Source organism: Protopterus annectens, chromosome 11.part0 (assembly GCF_019279795.1).
Source record: "Protopterus annectens isolate FY-2018-M chromosome 11.part0, PAN1.0, whole genome shotgun sequence".
Classification (NCBI taxonomy): Eukaryota; Metazoa; Chordata; order Ceratodontiformes; family Protopteridae; genus Protopterus; species Protopterus annectens.
This window is the reverse complement of record NC_056745.1, coordinates 411,827,961-411,848,225: the sequence shown is the minus strand read 5'-3', so window position 1 is coordinate 411,848,225 and position 20,265 is coordinate 411,827,961. Positions and strand designations below refer to the sequence as shown.

The 20,265-nt window shown below is 38.9% G+C and overlaps 1 protein-coding gene across 8 annotated transcripts in view; it reads left to right on the top strand.

The window, feature by feature from the left end:
- Positions 1 to 20,265, top strand: part of ANKS1B (ankyrin repeat and sterile alpha motif domain containing 1B) — a 6,771,497-nt gene that overhangs the window by 6,408,134 nt on the left and 343,098 nt on the right. For all 8 annotated transcript variants that reach the window (XM_044087908.1, XM_044087910.1, XM_044087909.1 and 5 more), the window contains one exon: positions 18,028 to 18,114. In XM_044087908.1, coding sequence (XP_043943843.1) covers positions 18,028 to 18,114 — 87 coding nt within the window. The remainder of the gene's footprint in view (positions 1 to 18,027; positions 18,115 to 20,265) is intronic.

Genomic DNA, 20,265 nt, shown 5'->3' with positions numbered 1-20,265 from the left:
GAACAAATGGCCTGTAAGGCTCATACCTGTCCTGAGATTGCCTGGCTGCCTTTTCCCAGAACAAATGGTCCAATTTGATGCAGGTAGATGAGCCATCAGGTGATGTCCTGGGAGAAATAAAATGCAACAATTTTGAAGTAGCACTGCCAAACAAACGGTATTCAGTAACTGAAGTGTTAACGATTCAATCTTTTTATGCCCGCAGGTAGATTTTCTTATGACAACCACAGATCTGGGAATGACTTTTCCAGTCATAGCAGCTCTGCTATCAGATAATCTGCATTGTAATTTACTTTAATGCCCAAATGACTACTGACTTAGCAGATTTAATTACATAAAGCAAATTCCTCTTTTCTTTAGAGTACTTCAATGCTTTTGCATATTCCTACATTTGAAAAGAAATCAATTTTGACAGCATATCATATGAACCAACCCAGCAGATTGTCTATGTCAGCTCCAATGGATATCCAACAAGCTACTTCTGTTTTGCACCACTTGATAATGTTGAGTTGGTTTGTGGTGTATTTTGCAGTTTGTGTGACTGTATTTTCTATCAGCATATCATATGAGCTAAATAATTATGCATTCTCATTGCCAAAGTAGTGGACTTCTCCAACAACCTTCCTTCACTAGTTGAAGACAATTTACCTGGTCATACCAAAAATGCACTGGGAGCTCCAGACGTTGGTGGAAGTGATAAAATAGCAGGATCCAGTGTTACAATACAAATAAGGACTTTCCTTACTAAGAACACACAGTGGATAACCTGCTGTTTGAACTGGTGAGAGAGAATCAGAATTATTAAAAATCATGTTCCACAAGAACTGGAATTTTTTGATTAAACAATGGGTTCTCCCCACAGATTCTGTGACTTTCAGCATTAGTTTGTTTGGTGAAGAAATATCTGAAAGAGGTCAGCTGTATTTTCATCAATGATGATTATGGTATTAAAGAGCAATTTATTAAGGAGGAGATCCTGAAGACTGGAAGATAAATCCTCATGATCAGAAATGGCACACTGAAAGGGAAAATATAAGGTAAAAAGGAGCAGTCAACATCTTCTGAGGAAATTGGAGAAAGAATCATGTTCTTCATTCTCATTACTGCAGTAGCCTATGGGTAGTGTCTTGCCAAGGATACAACACCCAGCCATCTTGCCAAAGCGGTAACTCGTTTCCCCCTCACTCACTCTGGCTGCTGATAGGCTGCACTCTTTTTAGAGGGAAGTATATCAGCAACTGGAGTGAGCTAAATGTTCTGTATTCCTGCCTCCTCAAGAAGAAGCATCTCTCTGGCCCCAGAGGAACAGCAGTCAGTCAAAAGCTTGTTGCCTAACAGATAAGAACACTTTTTGGGGACCCCTTCTTCTCGTAAAATTTTTCATTGAATATTTGTGGTATTATTTCTGATGTACTCTAATATACATACATAAAAAACAGCTATTTGTGGTATTTCACCTTAAGAATACCGGATTCCGTCAGGAATTGTGTGTGCTTCTGTTCTATTTACTTGGATTATTTTTCAATTTAGGTGGAAAACTGATTTTCATAAAAAAAAAAAAAAAAGTATTTGGGCTATGCTTTTACAGTCAGAATGTGTGCTCTTCCCACCTGTTAATGCTTTTAACAGAATTAGAAATTTTTCTCATTTCTGAGATAAAGTTTAAGGGTGGTGACATTATTTTCATTGTACTTTGTGTGTTTTCTAGTATGGAGAAGGAAAGTGTGTTTTGGTGCTTAATAGTGAATATTTACCTTCTCCTAGTGTTACTAGACTTACTGTACTGGTAATCAGGTTTCTTCACTGGCTACAAATAGATAATATTCCCAGGCCCATTTGTTCCCCTCCTCTTGTACATAAAAAGAAAAAAGCAAGTAAAGTTATTATCTTGGCATACAGTTAATAGCTCTGACTTGGCCAAAGACAGTTCCACAAACCAGTTACCTACTGCCTTGACTCCTGGTGGTGTAGCTCTAATGGCCACTATGGACAGGGATTTAGACATGTCCTCAGGGGCTGTTCCAATACCTCTTACAGGTCTGGGAGAACCAAACTCTTTAGGTACAGGAGTTTTCCGGGAAAAGAGATGTCTTGCCAGGGACAGTAGGCTGTCCTCCGACCATTCTCCCAGTAAAGATATTCCTATAAAAAAGAAACAAAAACGTAATTACAGGGCATATGATCAGGTTGTTTGCTGGCTAAGAATGTTTTGCAGGTAGTCAGATCTTGGGGCTGTTTGCCTTTTCCCGGTTCTAGTGCAGGTATTGGCAGAGAACAGTTTGTGTTCAGAGGATGAGGATTCTAACAGAGAAAGAGGTGATTCTCCCCATTACCTCATCTCCCTGAACTCTGATGCTTGAGATAGTGAACCTGAAGTTATTCCAAGACAAGTTTTCCTTTCACTGAGACTGTTGCTAGACACAGAAATGCTTTTGCTTGGGAGCAAACAGGGGCTGTCCCATAACTGGGCAGATTTTATAAACTATTAGATGACGAGTTTCCTAATTCTACACCTATTGCATTTTGCAAGTTCTAGAAGACACTTTTAATGCTGCTTGCCAGGCTCCTGATTCACTGGCTGTACTTTCAAAGCAAGATGATAAGCAATATAGGGTCTCTCCAGATTATAAACGTCATTATTCTCAACTGCTAGCTGACTCCACTGCAATAACTCCTGCAGCAGCAGCTAACAAGAAATATGTGGCTTCCTCTAAACCATTAACCTCTGATAAGGAAGGCAAGTGGTTAGACAAACAAGGCAAGAGACCGATTGCTTCTATTACATTAGCCTTTAGGATACTTAATTCTTTGGGCTATATGTGGAGCATACCTCTCAACCTGGAAACATCAAAAATCCAGACAAAGGCACATGAAAAGTAGCTACAACTGGCCAAAAATTGAGATTCTGATTAACATGAAATTTGAATACGTAATCATGTAACCCCACCCACTACAATGGAACTGTGGGATACCAACAGGAAGATTGAAGTTAATAAATAATAATAAATAATGCAGACATTTGAATTTCAGGCTTCATAGCCCTCAAAAAATATATAATAATGCAAAACCTGTTATTCTAGCAACTATCTGAGTTTACAGGAGCAATATTTAAAATCTGTCCTTATTTTTGGGCCTTTGTCCCACCAGTATTTTTGGCTTTTGTTTGTCCAGATGTCTTGCTCTGAGAGATTAAGAGGTATGCCTTAATAATGAATTAATCCACTGATGGGTAGCAGAAAGTGCATCTATAATATTCAAGTTCTCGAACACATTGGGGTAAGCACTTTTTCAAATGCTCCAAATCAGATATTCCTAGTCAAAATACATTGCTATTTTGTAGCACAAGAGTCAAAAGTTATGGTAGGGTAATACAACAGGCAGACCCGAGATGCCTTCAGCTAAGCAGGGTCACAGTACTGGTAACATAAAGCTGGTGTCAGCAGGCAAACTGTTTACACATCAGTCCTAGTAGCACCAGGTAATGCACTTCTTTGACCAAAGATAAATATTTATCTTATTTCAACACAAATGAGCCACACACACTAAACCACAAAGCTAAGTTCAATAAATTTGCATCAAGTTTTTACAGAGTTCTTCAGTGCAGTTTTGAACTGAGAAAGTCACGGAACTAATTAACTCTACTGCCCTTGTACTGATGCAATTTTTATAGACTCTGCTAAAAATAAATAAATTAGCAATAAGAAAATAAGTAAAAGTTTGGCTGTAATATTACATATAACCACTACTCTGCCCTGAGTCAGAAATATTGCAGTATTCCATTTCCTACGCGGTCTGCAGCTGCTTTACTTTCTAATATGCTATACCAGTACTGGCTTTCTAGATTTTTAATACCTACCCATTTACAATCTTGTCTACCAAACATCTGCCCACCACGATGCATAAAAAGCTTTAATTCTGAACTCAAGATATGAATGTTCAGGCTGGAAACTTCACCAAAACTAACAATAATCTTTGCAGTATGAGACTATGAGTATAATCTTTAGTAAAAAATAGCAATGTAAAATGACTCTTTTTAGTCTTGGCACCATTGGTGGGTGATTTCAAACCAGGGTGAGAACTACTGAGAGCTCCCAGCTACTTTTTAAGTTTTCAGTTTACTTCCTGACAAAAAAAGCCACCTCCTTCCACCCCTCCTCCACTCCTCCTGCCTTGCACCAGGGCAAATGCAATAGCAAGAGCTAGCAAGGACCCACGACCGGCTATAGCCGTCCCAAGTTCAATTTTGAGGGGAGGTACAAACCCAATAGCAGGAGTAGTGGGAGCGGCAACTAACCAATGCCTATGCAGGCAGGGCCTGGCCAGAGCATAAACCAGTTCTCTAGTGGCCAGCTAGAAAACATCGAACCACACATTCCAATCGCTCGGTTCGACCTCTCTCTTACAAGCCATTAGGTTCCCGCTCTCTCTTTAGTCACAGTTCTTACAGGCAGTTTGGGCAGGGTCGAGCTGTGATGACGCATGCATGATGCATGATGATGGCTCAAAATGAAAAATAATAAATAAAAAAAAAATTGTAAATAAAAGGAAAAAAATAAATCTTAAAATACGCCAGGGAATGAGCCTCAAGGATTAGAATCAACACTGGATGAAATTGGTTATTGAAGGTGGTATGATGTAGTGCTAAATATGATGATCAGTGCTTTTTGAAAAAATAGTTTTTTTGTTTTTTTTCTTTCCAGTTTCATTATATTTGGAGATATTTGGAATATTTGAAACAGACAGATTAAACAGTTTCGTGAAGATTGTATGATTATGCTGACACTGTGTATAGACTTTCTGCTTCTTCCATGGAGTTGAAAAGATTTGTTTGGTTACATCATCAGAATTTTTTTTTGATTGATTTTTTTTCTGATATTCTTAATTCTGCATCTTTATTCTGCATTTGTATTTGAGCCTGCAGCTACACAGATCCTGAAACAGTGGGATGACAGAGGTATTTGATACATAAGGTCTCTAAGATTTTTCAGCTACCTTTGTTCTACCCTAACAAGGTCACTTCTCAATCCTGTAACAGAAGGCAAAAACAGAAAGAAACCCCCTAAAACCTAAACAAAATAATAAGCAAAAAAAAAAAGGAAAAAGGTTCTTCCAAAACACATAAAAAATAAAAACTTTTAACCAAGTCAGCAGCTGTCAAATGAATGAAATGATTGCACCTCCTCAAGTTGTTCAAGTGTTCAGCCCCAGTAGTGGCTTACTGCAGACTGTAGGACATCCACATTTTTTTCTTATTTAGATGACTTGGTTATTTCTGCAGTCTTCTCCAAGATGTTTGAAGTAGTTAACAAAGGTGTCCAGCTTCACATCTGGGATTTCACTTGAATCTACAAAAGTCATGTCTCTCACCCCCTCATTAAGTTGTCTTTTTGGGGTGTCTAATAGATATACCCAAACAAAAGGTATTTTTCTAAAAGAAAAGGTGATAGCTTTCCAGCAGATCCTTTCTGACATTTTCTCAACAGTTTCAGGCTCCTTCAAGAGAATTTTTCAGGATTCTAGGCCGCATGGCATCCATGATCCTTATGATACCATCTAATGGTCCCTAAAAACGTCTTGGACCCAGCACCTATACCCCTTGGACTGTCAGAATCCCATGCTGGGGTTTGTAAAGTGAAAACTGAAGTAGTGAAGAGATCAAATGGCACTCATTCCAGGACTTCCTTTCTCTCTTCCAACTCTAGTTCAATTTGTCTGGAGGGATGCCTCAGGCTATGCTTGGCGTCCAGTTTTCATGGAAGTAAAAGTTCAGGATCTGTGGGACTCTTCAGACAGACCAAAGCATGCAAACATTAAAGAAATGTTAGTGGTGATCCATGCTTTGAAATCTCCACATCATCTACAGGTTACAGGTCCTTTACAGGTGGTTACAAACAACACCATAGTGATGTGGTACCTTAACAAACAAGGGGGTACAAGGTCAAACCCTCTTTGCTGTTTGGAAATGATGTCATGCAAGTTGGCTTTTCAGCTTTCTCTGACTCTTTAAGCTTCCTACTTTCCATCAGAGCAAAATATTGTGGCAGAGAGGCTCAACAGAGCCTGGACAACCCTTCACGAGTGGAAACTCAATATTGACATATTCCAGGACATGATGCAGATGTTGAGGACACCTCACATATATCTGTTCACCTCCTTGCAAAACAGACAACTAGAAAAATTCTGTTTGAGACATCCTTAGAGCAAAGCATGGAGAACAGATGCTCTGTCATTCCCCTTGTTTTGGTATGTTCCTGTATGTTTTTCCACCTTTTCTAGTAATTTCTGAGGTACTTCTAAAGATTCAGAAAGAATTATCAAAAATCATTGTGCTGACTACCTTTTGGCCCAGGCAAAATTAGTTCTCCCTTCTTATGGAATTGCCCAAAGGCAGTTACCACAAGCTTCCTCACAGACTGGATCTACTCACACAGCATGAAGGGAGTTTGATACATGCCAGTATCAATCAACTACAATTGACAGCCTGGATGATTCAATTTTAATAACTTTTAGACACCTTTTTCATGAAGATATGTAGCAGGTCCTAAAGGAGGCAAGAAAACCTGCTAATCTTATGTTGGAAAATGGAAGAAAATTTCTAGTCGTTGCCTTGCCAATCACAGGTACCTTGAAAGGGTAGTAGTACATCCAGTTCTCAGATGTTTGTGTGACCAATTTAAAGATGGCTTGTCATAAGATTCCATCAAGGTGCATCATGCAGCAGTCCTAGCTTGTCTGTTTATTTATCCTCCCTATTTTTTGTGTTTGTGGTCAGTTTTTGAAACAAGTATTGCACATGAGACCCCCTCTCAAGGAGATTCCTCCTACCTGGTGTCTCAGTTTTGTTCTAGAAAAAATTGATCTTAACTCCCTTTGAACTGGCATCACAGGCTGACTTGCAGTTCGCTATTTGGAAACTGTTTTACTTGTTGCACTGACATCTACAAGGCGATTATCTGAGTTGCAAGCTCTCATGGTAGGTGAACCCTGTCTGGTTTTCCACAAAGATTGGGTTGCATTATGCACTAATCCTTCATTCATGCCTATAATAGTTTCTGGGTTTTCCTTGAATCAAGCCATCAATCTCCTAATTTTCTTCCCTGAGCCAAAAAAGGGGGAGCAGATTCTACATACATTGGATTTGCAAAGGCAGCACAGGTGCTGCCTTGACATAACTAAGTCCTTTAGGAAGGCCAAACAGCTGTTTGTTTCCTATACTGGGACTAATAAAAGCCAACCCATGTATAAACCATCACAGGTACCAACACAAGTACAGAAGTCTAAATTCTGTTCTGTGTCAGTCTCTGATGGGGTGTAATGCTTGCCCCACAGCCTTTTGGGATAAGGCTAAGAAAATATTCAGTGCCAGTTTTTTGTAACAAGTTATAAGCATTATAGCAATAGAAGTTAGATTCTTAATAACCGGTTATAAGATAACTGAGCTGCTGGGAAACCTTCTATTTGTGCTAAAATTATAGACATCTGTGTGGATATTAAAGTGCTGATGACCTCCTTCATCAGCTTTTCATAGGTGCCTCAAATTTTCTGGATGCCTGTTGCCTGGACGCATCTCTACTTGGGGACTGAGGTAAATCCTGCCCTCATTTCCTGGTAATAAGCAGGATGGAGGCTCAACTACAGCTGGCTAGGCAATCCCTAGTGACAACTGCTTCCATCTCCACGTAAATTTCTGCCCCTTTCATAATTTTTAAACTTTTGGGTCTTGCTTGGGAGTTCCTTAGTGAGTAATCATCCTTTCTCAAAGTTCTGCTGCATTGGACATGTTTTTGAGGCTACTGTAAACAGGGCTATACCACCCTTTCCTTTTCCATTCTCCATAGGAGGAGGAGGAGGAGGCCTCCATCCCTGTTCAAGTTCATCTTTCTCCCATTTCCTTGTGAGAGGTGGAAACTATGAGGAATGATGGGACCTCTCATTCTTGTGGGTCGTGCAGTGTTCTTGATGGTTGCTCCAGCAGGGTGTGGTTCTACATTTTTTTGAATTAATAGTTCATCTCATAGTGCCCTGTTGGATGGAGGGGTGCTTCAGTGACCTCCTCCCCTTGTAAGGGTGAGAGCTTACAAGTTCTTGGCACTTGACTGCTTTCTTCAGTGGCTCTGGCTATGATGTAGCCTGCTTCTCCTTAACAGTAACCACCTCCACTGCTTGCTGATCTTTCCTAGGCATCCTTAGTCCACAACCTCTAGTCCTGAAATCCCCCCTTCCTAGACAACCTTTCCCTCTGTGGCCACAAAGTTGGGCATTCTTGTTAAGTAGTCCCCAGTACTTCAAGTGTTTCTGACGTGCTATACTGCTTGTGAATCAACAATCATAATAGCCATCAAAGAGGATCATCCATGTTACATATAATAAATACCCTCTTACCAAATCAGTTGAGTTATGAACAGAATCCTGTTTAGCAGGTAAAAGATGCTCTTCTACCATCTCCCTGTTGAATGGGCTGTCATTCCAGGCAGAACTGGCAGCTGCATTTCTCTGTAAGTTGGGCAAATTTTTATTTTGTATGTCACTTGTTTGCAAGGTGGGAGGGGGGTGCCATATCATATCTTTACTATAATTAATGCTTTGCAAGTGGGTGGTCACAGGTTTCAAGGGGAGTGAACTTGAGAGGAGTGAGGGCTGAGAGCACCTAGACAGTTAACGTAGTATTATTGTGTGCATCCTTCTGAGCTTGGGTCTATTTGTAAAATTGGTACTGCCAAAAATGATAATAGATGCTGACTGGTTATTTATTTATTTTTTTATTTTTTTATTTTGACTGGGATACTCTTGCAAGCTAAGTAAAGCTACTTTCAGTTGAGACCCGGGGAAAACCCTCCAGACAATAATAAAGTACATACTATTTTGTTCTAATGTATAGATCTCTAAGGAAAACACCACAATAAAAAGTAAGATAATGTACAGTAAAGATCTTTGTCTAATGCATAGAGTTCTAATGAAACTGTACCTTAAAAATAAAACAACACAGAGTAATGGTCTAATCCATAGTATTCTAAGGAAACATGATAATAATATAACGATTGCTGGCAGTGGTATTTATTTTATCCAACATTAAAATAATGTAACTTGATCTTGCATTTGGAAGAAAAGGAGGAAGAGTAGGGTAACAGGAGGAAATAGATGGAAAGAGTGAAGAGGTGGTGGGGATAAATGAAAAGGAAAAGTGTGATTTAGGGAAATTAAAGGAAAATGGGAGAAATTTGTGGAGAAATGGTGCTGAGAAAGTGCAAGGAACTTGTAGTTTGTGATTAAACTCTATAAGTGAGCTGTCTTATAGAAATGGTAGTGGCTTGGAGGGTCCACGTTATCTTGGTGAGTCACATGAGCGCAGGCAGGAGTCAGGTATTGTTTTAATTTGCCTATGAAATCTATTAATTTGTGTATTTGTTTTAGTGGAAGTAGCAACTGTTTCCAAAGTTTGATGTTGTCACTGGAACAGAGAGCAAGTCCTGAAACACTGTTTGACTTTCTGGTGGCCAGAAGAATTGTTTCATTGGAACATAACTCTGCATGGTGAATACTGCCAAAGGATGTTTTAGAGAGCAACAATTATCAGGGTTATTGATAAAATCATAGACTGTGACTCAATTACTGTAAATTAGATGTTGTGATAGTTCTATCCACTATAGCTATTTTAAGATAACACAATGTCAAGTCCAATATGAGGTTTGTAGCAAATTTTGCAACTCCGTTGTAGCATGCCTCTGCCTTTATTTTCCGTGTGACTGTAAGTTTGTAAATATGGCTGATACCTATAGGAGTGTAGTAGAGATGAAGGGATAGGCAATGGTTTTCCTTGTTGCATTAGCTAGGTATGGATTTGACTGGTAGAGAAGATGATGGCTTGCTATTTGTGCTGAACAAATTTCAGATTTTTGTCTATAGTTATACCTAGTAGATGTTAGATCACTGTTGCAGTAGCCTAAGCTATATGAGTTATATCCTTACCCAGGATAATATTACTTGACAGTTTTGAAAGATGTAGGGCACCTTCCTCATGCCCAAACCCCCACTGACATGAAAAGTCATATAAAAAAGCAGTTTGGGTACCAAAAACTTCAGAGCTTTCTTGCTGACAAAGTCATTTGCTTCTACTGGCTTAATGGAACTGATGTAATGAAAAACACCAGCTAGTAAAACTAGCAAAAAAGAACAAAACAAAAAAACCCACAAAGAAGCCTCTTTGAGTTGCATAAAATCTTTTACTGGTGGCTCCTGGTACCTCAGCTCATGCCTTCATGGGATAAATTGCACACCAGAAAACCATTCCTTATATAGTGCATCAATTAACACCACATTCTAAACATATTCATGTTAAAGTGAAAACATCCCTTTTAACCAAAAAGAACATGGAATGAAGTCAAAGACAATTTGGTATTTCCATTATTGTTCCCAATATTTCCCATGCAAAAATTAAACATTGAAATTTACTTCTAGGTTTAAACCTGTTGGATATAAAGTGTTGAAATTAACAATGAATTTAGTTTCCAAAGCTAATAATTTATTTGTCAACATTTCACCCTGGTGACATAAAGGTTTTCCTAATACACTAAAAAATAGAGTAGAATCTGAACCTTCTTCATTCCATGTTCTTTTTCAGACCAGCAAGGAGAGTTCCAATAGTTGTGCAGGACATAGTCAAGGTCCAATTAGAGAAAATTGTGCAGCAAGGTGTGATTTGTCCAGTCACAGAACCAACTGAGTGGGTGTCTTCCATGATAGCTGCTCATAAGAAAAATTCAGATGAAATCAGAATATGCATTGACCCAAGAGACTTGAACAGGGCATTAAAGAGACCTCATAATCCTATGCATACATTTGAGGAGATTGCAACCCTCATCCCAAATGCCACTGTTTTTTCTGTCTTAGATGCAAAGAGTTCATTCTGGCAAGTAATGCTTGATCACAAAGCTTCACTACTGACTACATTCAGCACACCATTTGATAGATACAATAAATTCTGCCAGTGAAGTCTTTCAATGTGCAATGGAGTAAATAGTTGATGATTTACTGGTTGGAGGTAATAGTGAAGCAGAGCATGACAGAAACCTTATGAAAGTTCTGGACAGAGCGCATGAAGTGAACTTGAAACTTAATTCTCTAAAGTGTAAATTCAGATTACCAAAAGTTACTTATGTTGGTCATTTATTTACCAGTACAGGCTGATGACCAGACCCTTCTAAACAAGTAGCCATTCTTGAGATGCCAGCCCCGAACAATGTCCAAGCTTTACAGCATTTTCTTGGTATGATTAACTATTTGGGCAAATTTATTCCTGACTTTAGTGAGTTATCAGTGCCCTTAAGAGAGCTGACCCACAAAAATGTTGCCTGGTCATGGTTGGAATAACACCAGAGAGCATTTGATAACCTCAAACAGCAAATTGCCAACCTGCCTACATTAAGATAATATGATGTCCACAAACCAGTAGTTCTTTCCTGGGATGCTTCAAAGTTCGATCTTGGTGCAGTTATTCTTTAAGAGGGCAGACCTGTTGCCTAGCCATCTAGAGCTCTTGCCCAAACTGAGATGCAATATGCTCAAACTGAGAAGAAACTTTTAGCAATTGTGTTCGCATGTTCGAAGTTCTATGATTATATTTATGGCCGAGCTATCCAAACAGAAATTGATCATCACCCTCTAGTCACCATTTTAAAGAAGCCTATGCAAACCACTCCAGAAAGACTCTGAAGAATGATGCTTAGATTACAAAAGTACAAAATGGTCAATACGAAAGGCAAACTTCTTTATCTGGCTGATACCTTATCCAGATCAGCCAAAAATACCACAGAACAGCTTGATGCAGAGATTTTTGACTTTGATGTCATGGAAGTGCATAATTTTTTTACCATAAGACTTGATGAGTTAAGAGATCATACAAGGACTGATCTTATTTTGCAAAAGGTCAACCACTTCATCAATGTAGGATGACCATCAAAGCAAACCTGTGTACTGCCAGAAGTGCCAGAAGTGCAACCTTATTTTCCATCCAAAGATGAGATGCTGATGGAGGTCAGTATCATTTTCAAAGGTCATAAAGTTATTGTTCTTACTTCCTTACAACATGAATACATCCAGATTTTGTATCGTGGCCACCCAGGTTCTGAAGCTACCAAAAGAAGGATAAGAGGACTAGTATTTTGGCCTTCTCTGTCAAAAGGCATTGATAAATTGCTTTCTTCTTGTTCAGTATGCAACAGCACTAACCAGCATTTGCAAAAACAGCCACTTCAGCTAAGCCAAATTCCTGAACTACGTTTGTCAACAGTAGCTACTCACATATTTGAGTGGAACAATCACCATTACTTAGTATTGACAAACTCTTATTCAGACAGGTTTGAAATTGATTTGCTACCTAACCTAACGTCCAGTGCTGTTATTACTAAGATGAAACATCACTTCTCAGTCCATGGTAGTCCACACAAAGTTATTTCTGACAACAGTACCCAGTTTACCAGTCAATTGTTTCAGAGATTTGCAAAAGAGTGGGACTTTATCCATGTTACTAGTAGTCCTGAATGCCCACAGTCAAACAGCCTTGCTGAACATGCAGTATAGAGTGCAAAGCAATTACTAGAGAGGTCAAAGTGTGACAATACTGATATCTTCTTGAATTTACCTAATCTTAGAAATATACCCCGTGACAACCTACTTGGCTCACCTCTCAGAGACTTCTAACTAGGCAAACCTGAACAACCTTACCTATCAGTTGTAATTTGTTTGTGCCTAATGCTAAAAACAACTGAGCAATCAAAGCCCAACTTTTTAAAAAGCATTCCTTTCAAAAGTCCAGCTATGATAAAATGTGCAGATTTCTTCATCCATTAAAAGAAGGAGAGAAAGTGAGGATGCACAGCAAAAGGCTTTGATCGAATTGGTCAAGTATGAGGTATAGTATACAGAAGAAACCACATGCATCTTCTTCCTGTTTCAAAAACAATATTGCAGTATCGTACCTGTGATACAGACACTAAATCTCAGAGCAACCCTGACGATGTTTATACCGAAGAACATCTCTCAGTATCCATTCCCATTCCTGATGATGTCCCAGATGTCCTGAAAGTTGAACATTCCTCGAAGACAGTCCCCATTGCTAGATCCAATTCTAACTTTTATGTTACATGATCAGGTCGTATTTCTAGACCTAGTGTAAAATACACAGCAACCTGAACATGATTGTTTTACATGTGTCTGATTTTGTATGATTGCATGTCAGAGAATTAGTTCTGTATAATTGCATGTCAAAAGATCATGTCTGTATAATTGCATGTCATTGAATACTGTCATTTGATGTACAAGCTATTTCTCAAAAAGGTAGGATGTAAAACAGAGCTCGTCTATGTACCTTTAAGAAGCATTCCCAGATGTAGGCATATGCGTATAAATAGTGACCACATGCAGGCAGCAGTGCCATTTTGAGAGAACAACCAGAGTGTTAACATGCATGAGTGTAGTAGTCAGTCTGTTTATAAGTTTATTTAAGTCTAAGTTACAAAGCCTTATTCCTGATGTGTTTGTGTGTAATAAAGCTGCTTGAACTAAACCCACAGCCGCTTATTTGTTTTATCCTGACCAGACAAGTGACAGTAATAAATCTTTGACGATGTGCCAAAATAGTAATAAATGTAAGTGGACCACATAAGCATTTATATCAAACCTGTATATCTGGTCCATTGTTGGAATAATATAAAGTTTATCTGAGCTAAACTAGGAGATAGTTTATTTATCAGCACTTGACCCAAGCCATGCTGCATTTGTAGCACACTAATGACATCATCTGCAGTTCATCACCAGTCCTCCGGCATCGTCACCAACTGGACCTAATTAAAACTTCAGCTATGTGTGTGCTACCCAGCATTCATCTTGAAGATGTCTCAACATGATGATTGCATTTCATCAGGGACTCTACCTGACAAAGGATCTGAATGTAAGCATTGTTTGCAGGTAGAAGACCTAATGCACCTCGCACAATTAGTGAAGAAATGAAACCATCCAAAAACAAAAGGATTCTCTGCCAAAATATCCATAAAAACTGCACTGCTAGTGATTTCCTATGGATGCAGCAATCAGGTAGTTGATTGCCAGAGAGTTAAGGTGAATGACAAGGAACCTTGTGTGCTTTACACTCAATAAGGTGTATAGAAGTCAACAAAACCATGCAGCATAAATACATAAGGAAACACAAACACAGCATCAAAAAGTCAACAAAACCTTAGCCTCCTCTCCAAAAAAAAGTGATAAAACATAAAAAAATTAAATATTGCTTTATAGTGTACAAAGAGACCCAGTAAAAAAATGTAATACAAGACCAATATAATTGCATAGTACCTGCAGTGAAATACAAAAAATCAACAGAAATGCAAATTGAAAACATTTGTACATTAAAAATGCAATAGATATAAAAGATGTTCGCCTAATTTCTACAGAATATCTATCAAAATGATGTCTAGGATTATTGGAAAACCTAAGTTAATGCAGTTCCAAAAGAGAAAGACCTGACCTACCCAAATAATGCACAACAATAAAAAAGTAAGAAAGAACTAAAAAAAATAAATGATAGCCTGTAATAAAATCTTACCTTCAAAAGAGAGGGAGTACTCATCCTCACTGTGGTCTACAAACTATTACTTTAAAAAGAAAATCTTTTTTAAAATAGGCATCAAACAATGCATAGTTAATGCATTGCACTGTCATTAAAACTCTGTATACTACCCACCCTTTCTCCTTTATAAAGACACCAAAACCAGAGCTGAATATATTATAATAAAATAAATGAACTCCAATGACTAAAAAGACGCATAAATACATTTTAAAAGGGGGCTACAATCACCATCATACCTTAGAAATACCTCTGGAACCCATTATATTCAATAAAGACATAGATATGCTTTAGGAGTCTCACTGTAAACCCTTCCCTGATCCTTCAAGCTGTTAGGACCTAGAACACCTAACTCCCTCCAGAAATACCTCCAACTCATCTTAATTTCTAAACTCATCAAATGCAAAAACAAAATGAAAAATAACCCCTCCACCAAATCTAAATCCTAACTTACAAAAAATGAAGCAGAACTAACCACCTACCCCTAATGATTCCTGAGCCCAAAATCAAACTGAAACTACCCCCTCAAAAAAAAAAAACAAAAGCATGCCCAACCTCTATAAAAGCCACACCTCCCGCTTAGTCTAAATACATAAAAAATACTCCTACCAAAATGATCTCAAATAACCTAGCCTCAATAGTTATGCAAGAGCCTGTTCACAAAAAGCACACAAACACACACACACACACACACACACACACACACACACACACACACACACACACACACACACACACAAACACATACACAATGTGTTTGCATGTATTTACACACATACATACATCTGATATACCTATAAAACCTCTCCATCAGTTCTCCAACCTGAGTGTGTCCATTGGCTATCTATGTATGTGGGTAGGTCTTATACTTGCATTGCTGTTGATGTACTATTGAGAGGACTGCTAGTTATATTTTAGTGTAATCTGTTATGCCAATATACCACAGTTTCAACAGATACTTTTGGTACCCATTATAGCTGTTATCCATGTTGTATATTTCATTTGCATATGTATGTAGTAGCCAAGCTGACATTTTGGCGCAGAGCTACATTTTTCTGAAGCATTAGCTTGAAGTTGTATATGGGCTATATGCTGGCACTTTGCCTACACTTTGCAGTATACTCTCCTATATCTCTCTGAATATGTCTCTCAGTCTCAAGTGATAGCCAATCTGGAACTGAACAGAAATTTTTCCTGGTGTGATATATTGCCTTCCATTTCAGCACCATCTTCCACTCTACATTTATGTTAGTGTTATCTTTATTACTACAGGTGTCAATAAACTCTATAGGATATTTCTTGTACCTGTTCACATCTCACAAAGCAAAGCATGTCTTGCAGGTAGGAAATAACAGTGTCATAGCTCCATATGTGTAGAAGTTATAAGTGGTATGTGAAAAGAAAGAAGAGTTCCAGGGATAGTTATGTCATGAATGAGAAGACCAATGATCTATACTGTAGAAGGATTACAAACACATTTCAAGATGGCCAGTTGTTGGCAGAGGTGTGGGGAACAGTTGCATCACAAATATTCATTTTGAAACAGTTTAGGCACAACTGCCTACTCACCTTACTCATGTGTGCTAACCTTAATCTTAACACTGCCATTGCCCCTAACCCTATCCCAACATATTACCATACATTTCCCAAACAGTACACCTACACAGGACAGACTGATATACACATACATACCATCAGACAGATAAAATGGTAAAATGGTAAAACTATCACCTTACCTAGCCCTTAATCTAACCCAAACTCACAAACACTGGCTGCAGCACACACACACACACACACACACACACACACACACACACACACACACACACACACACACACACACACACACACACACACACACACACACACACACACACACACACACACACACACACACACACACACACACACACACACACACACACACACACACACATATTTCCACCCCTAATTCTGACAGCTTCAGCATTTGAACAAAACAGCATGTACCTCCACACAAACAGTTCACAGAATCCGTCAATAATCTAATATTCAAAATCTCCTACAACTGAAAAGCAGGAATTTTGGTATAAAGTGAAAGCAATAAACTCGGTTGATAAAACATGCATTCAATCCATTCAATGCTCTATATTGCAACCGGTTTACTACAAAAATGATGTACAGGTTGCACAAAAACGGGAATGTTGAGCCACAGTAGGGTGATTCCAGTTTTCGCCGACCTGCACTATTACAAGTGTGTAGTTTAGCGAATGACACTGTGCATTTGCACATATGTCATCCGTGCTATGACTACAGATCACTGTACAGTGGGAACCAGGAAATTACCCTTTTCCCCACTATAGTGCGATCTTGGAGTTGGAATATATAGTTTGCAGGTGGTATGGCGCAGTGGGGCTTGCCACCCTGCTAAAATGTGAATGGCAGTGTAGGAGTTTAACGTATGTTTGCACCTACACTGATGTCACATTCGATATTTGACATAAATGTCAAATCTGCTGAATTCATTCAACAGATTTGACATTTCTGCCTAATTAGTATGCAGGCATTTGCAGTTTCCATTCGATGTTTTGGACTTTTTTATTTTGTGATTTTCATTTTTTTTAATAGTAAACCATTGTAACCATGTGTGTGTGTGTGTGTGTGTGTGTGTGTGTGTGTGTGTGTGTGTGTGTGTGTGTGTGTGTGTGTGCGTGTGTGTGTGTGTGTGTGTGTGTGTGTGTGTGTGTGTGTGTGTGTGTGTGTGTGTGAGTGTGTGTGTGTTCATGTGCATATGTATTTATATATAAGTACATGTTATGTACTTCTATCTATAAAATATTAGAGCACTTAGACATTGGCAACAAGCATTCAGGAAAAAAGATGCAGTAAAAAGAAAACCTATTGTTTTACCTCTTATTTAAAGGGAATATTTATGTGAGTGTTTGTGTGTTAGAGTTAGAGCAAGGGCTATGTGAGAGGATAGATTTAGTGTTCTGCATATGTGTCGCTGTGTGTGGTGTGTATTTGAGACTGTCTTGTGTAGTGGTAGTTTTATGAAAAGAGTTTTTCTGAAGTAAGGTTTAAGGATAGGTTAGGGCTAGGGGTGGGGTTAGGGGTAGAAGGTAGTAATAAGGTGGTACAGGAGGGTGATGCCCCCCACACCACCTTACTAATGCCTAATTGCCCCTAACTCTAACGGCTATATTTGAAATGCATTATGAAAAAAAGCACTATAATATTGTGCAGTTAAATTTAGTGCTAGATCATATTTTGAACCGGAGAATTTCTGGAATAATGTAACTTGTATTATTTATCGCTGATGTGCATAATCCTTTATGTATGTATCAGAGCAACAAGACTCACAACAACGCTTTTTGCCCTTGTACACCATGGCACATGTTAAGAGTAATATTGTATATTTTCTCTTTCAGAAATCCACAGAACAAATGAAAAAAGTACCCACTATTATTCTGTCTGTTTCCTACAAAGGAGTCAAGTTTATAGATGCTGCAAATAAGGTAGGTGTTACCACTGTGTAAGGGGGAAAAGACAAGTGCAATGTAAAAGTATGTTTTGTTTCTTTGTGCTTTAAATATAACATTTAGTGATCCTGTTGGTGCTTCGGACTAGAAATACATCTTGACAAAGGCACCAGGGGTTGCCACTGCTGCGGTGATGGGGCAGCCAATGATTGCTCACCTTTTCAGTTTGTGGGCTTGGGAAGGGATCCCTTGTACATCTCCATGCTGTCAGCAAAAGCATTCAAAGAGGGTCAGAGTATGTGGAAGTGTGCTCAAAGCATCAGCATCATATGGCTTCAATTGCAGAGGAGAAGGGATGAATGCAGAACAGCAAAGAAAATACCCGATGTACAAAGTGACAACTCAGGAACACACAACACAAGCTCTTGACCCTAACAAGGAATATAAATGGCCTGGTTTGGGGCAGTGTAAGGTAGAACTCCTGAAGATTAGATGCCAGGCGGATACGTTTTTCAATGTGTTAATGGGAGAATAGCATGTGACTTGGAGTGTCTGAGTCAGATGACTTAGAAGTAACAGTATGATGAGACAGTGCTTGGATGAATAAGAAGAAGTTTAAACATCAGAAAGCAGGGATGCGTTATTTCTGTCTGCAATTATTTAGTGAGCCTCTGTCTGAAGTACTCCTTTCTGTTTTCAGATACTCCCTTTCCATACAAGAACATCATGTGATGTTTCATAGGAGAAGGGTCAATATCCTGGAGGATCTGCTTAATAAGCTGGATTAACAGTGAATAAACATCGTAATATGACTAGCCTTGATAAAACAAACCAAAGATGGACATTGAAAAATTTCTGTATCTTAAACTAATCAGAATAGTATGAGGGGGTATCAGTATTCAGACCAAGGAAAAAAAGATGATAATGTCAGAATTAAAAGACAAAAACAAAGAGTGAGAAGGTCACACAGAAAAAAACAATCAGTAAAAACTAAATGAAAACTCCAGCCAAGCTAGAACTTGACCTCTCAAACTTCTTGTATCAGAGGCACATGGGATATATGCAAGTGACCATTATGAGCACCAGGTGTTTCAGTTATATGGCAATTCTGAATGCCCATGACTTATTTCTTTTTAAGTCATTTCAATGGACAATTTCAGGCCAGTAATGTGCCTCTGATACAAAAGGTCTGAGAAGTCACTCAGTGGAAGTTCCAGATTGGCTGGAGTTTTCATTTAGTTTTAAGAATTAAAAGACAAGGAAAACAGCATAGAGACAGTTTTAAGAAATGATCCGGTAGAGTACATAATAATGAAAAAACAAAAAGACCACCTCAGTATGTAATCACTATAACTTTTCCAGATAGATGAATGCCTTCCTGCAGAGGCTGTCTTATAAAAGATGGTGCACTCCCTCTTCTTTTTCTTCTTCTTTCGGCTGCTCCCGTTAGGGGTCGCCACAGCAGATCATCTGTTTCCATTTCTTCCTGTCCTCCACATCTTGCTCTGTCACACCAACCGCCTGCATGTCCTCTCTCACCACATCCATAAACCTTATCTTAGGCCTTCCTCTTTTCCTGTTACCTGGTAGCTTCATCCTTAGCATCTTTTTCCCAATATACCCAGCATCCCTCCTCAGCACAAGTCCAAGCCAATGCAGTATCACCTCTCTGGCTTTGTCTCCAAACCGTCCAACCTGGGCTGACCCTCTAATATACTTATTCCTAATCCTGTCCACCCTCGTCACACCCAGTGCAAATCTTAACATCTTTAACTTTGCCACATCCAGCTCTGACTCCTGCCTTTTTGTCAATGCCACTGTCTCCAACCCATATAACATAGCTAGTCTCACTGCCCTCTTGTAGACCTTCCCTTTCACTCTTACTGGTACTCGTCTGTCACAAATCACTCCTGACACTCTTCTCCACCCACTCCATCCTGCCTGTACTCTCTTCTTCACCGCTCTTCCACACTCACTCCCAAAAAGTTGTATCTATATACGTGTGTGTGTGTGTGTGTGTGTGTGTGTGTGTGTGTGTGTGTGTGTGTGTGTGTGTGTGTATGTGTACATAATCAAATGAATGAGGAAATATGGATGAAGGCAGAGCTTTCTGCATTGTGCTCAGGTGATCGCAGATCATTGCATTGTTTCAAGTTACATTTAATATATTTGGTTATGTTGGAAGGG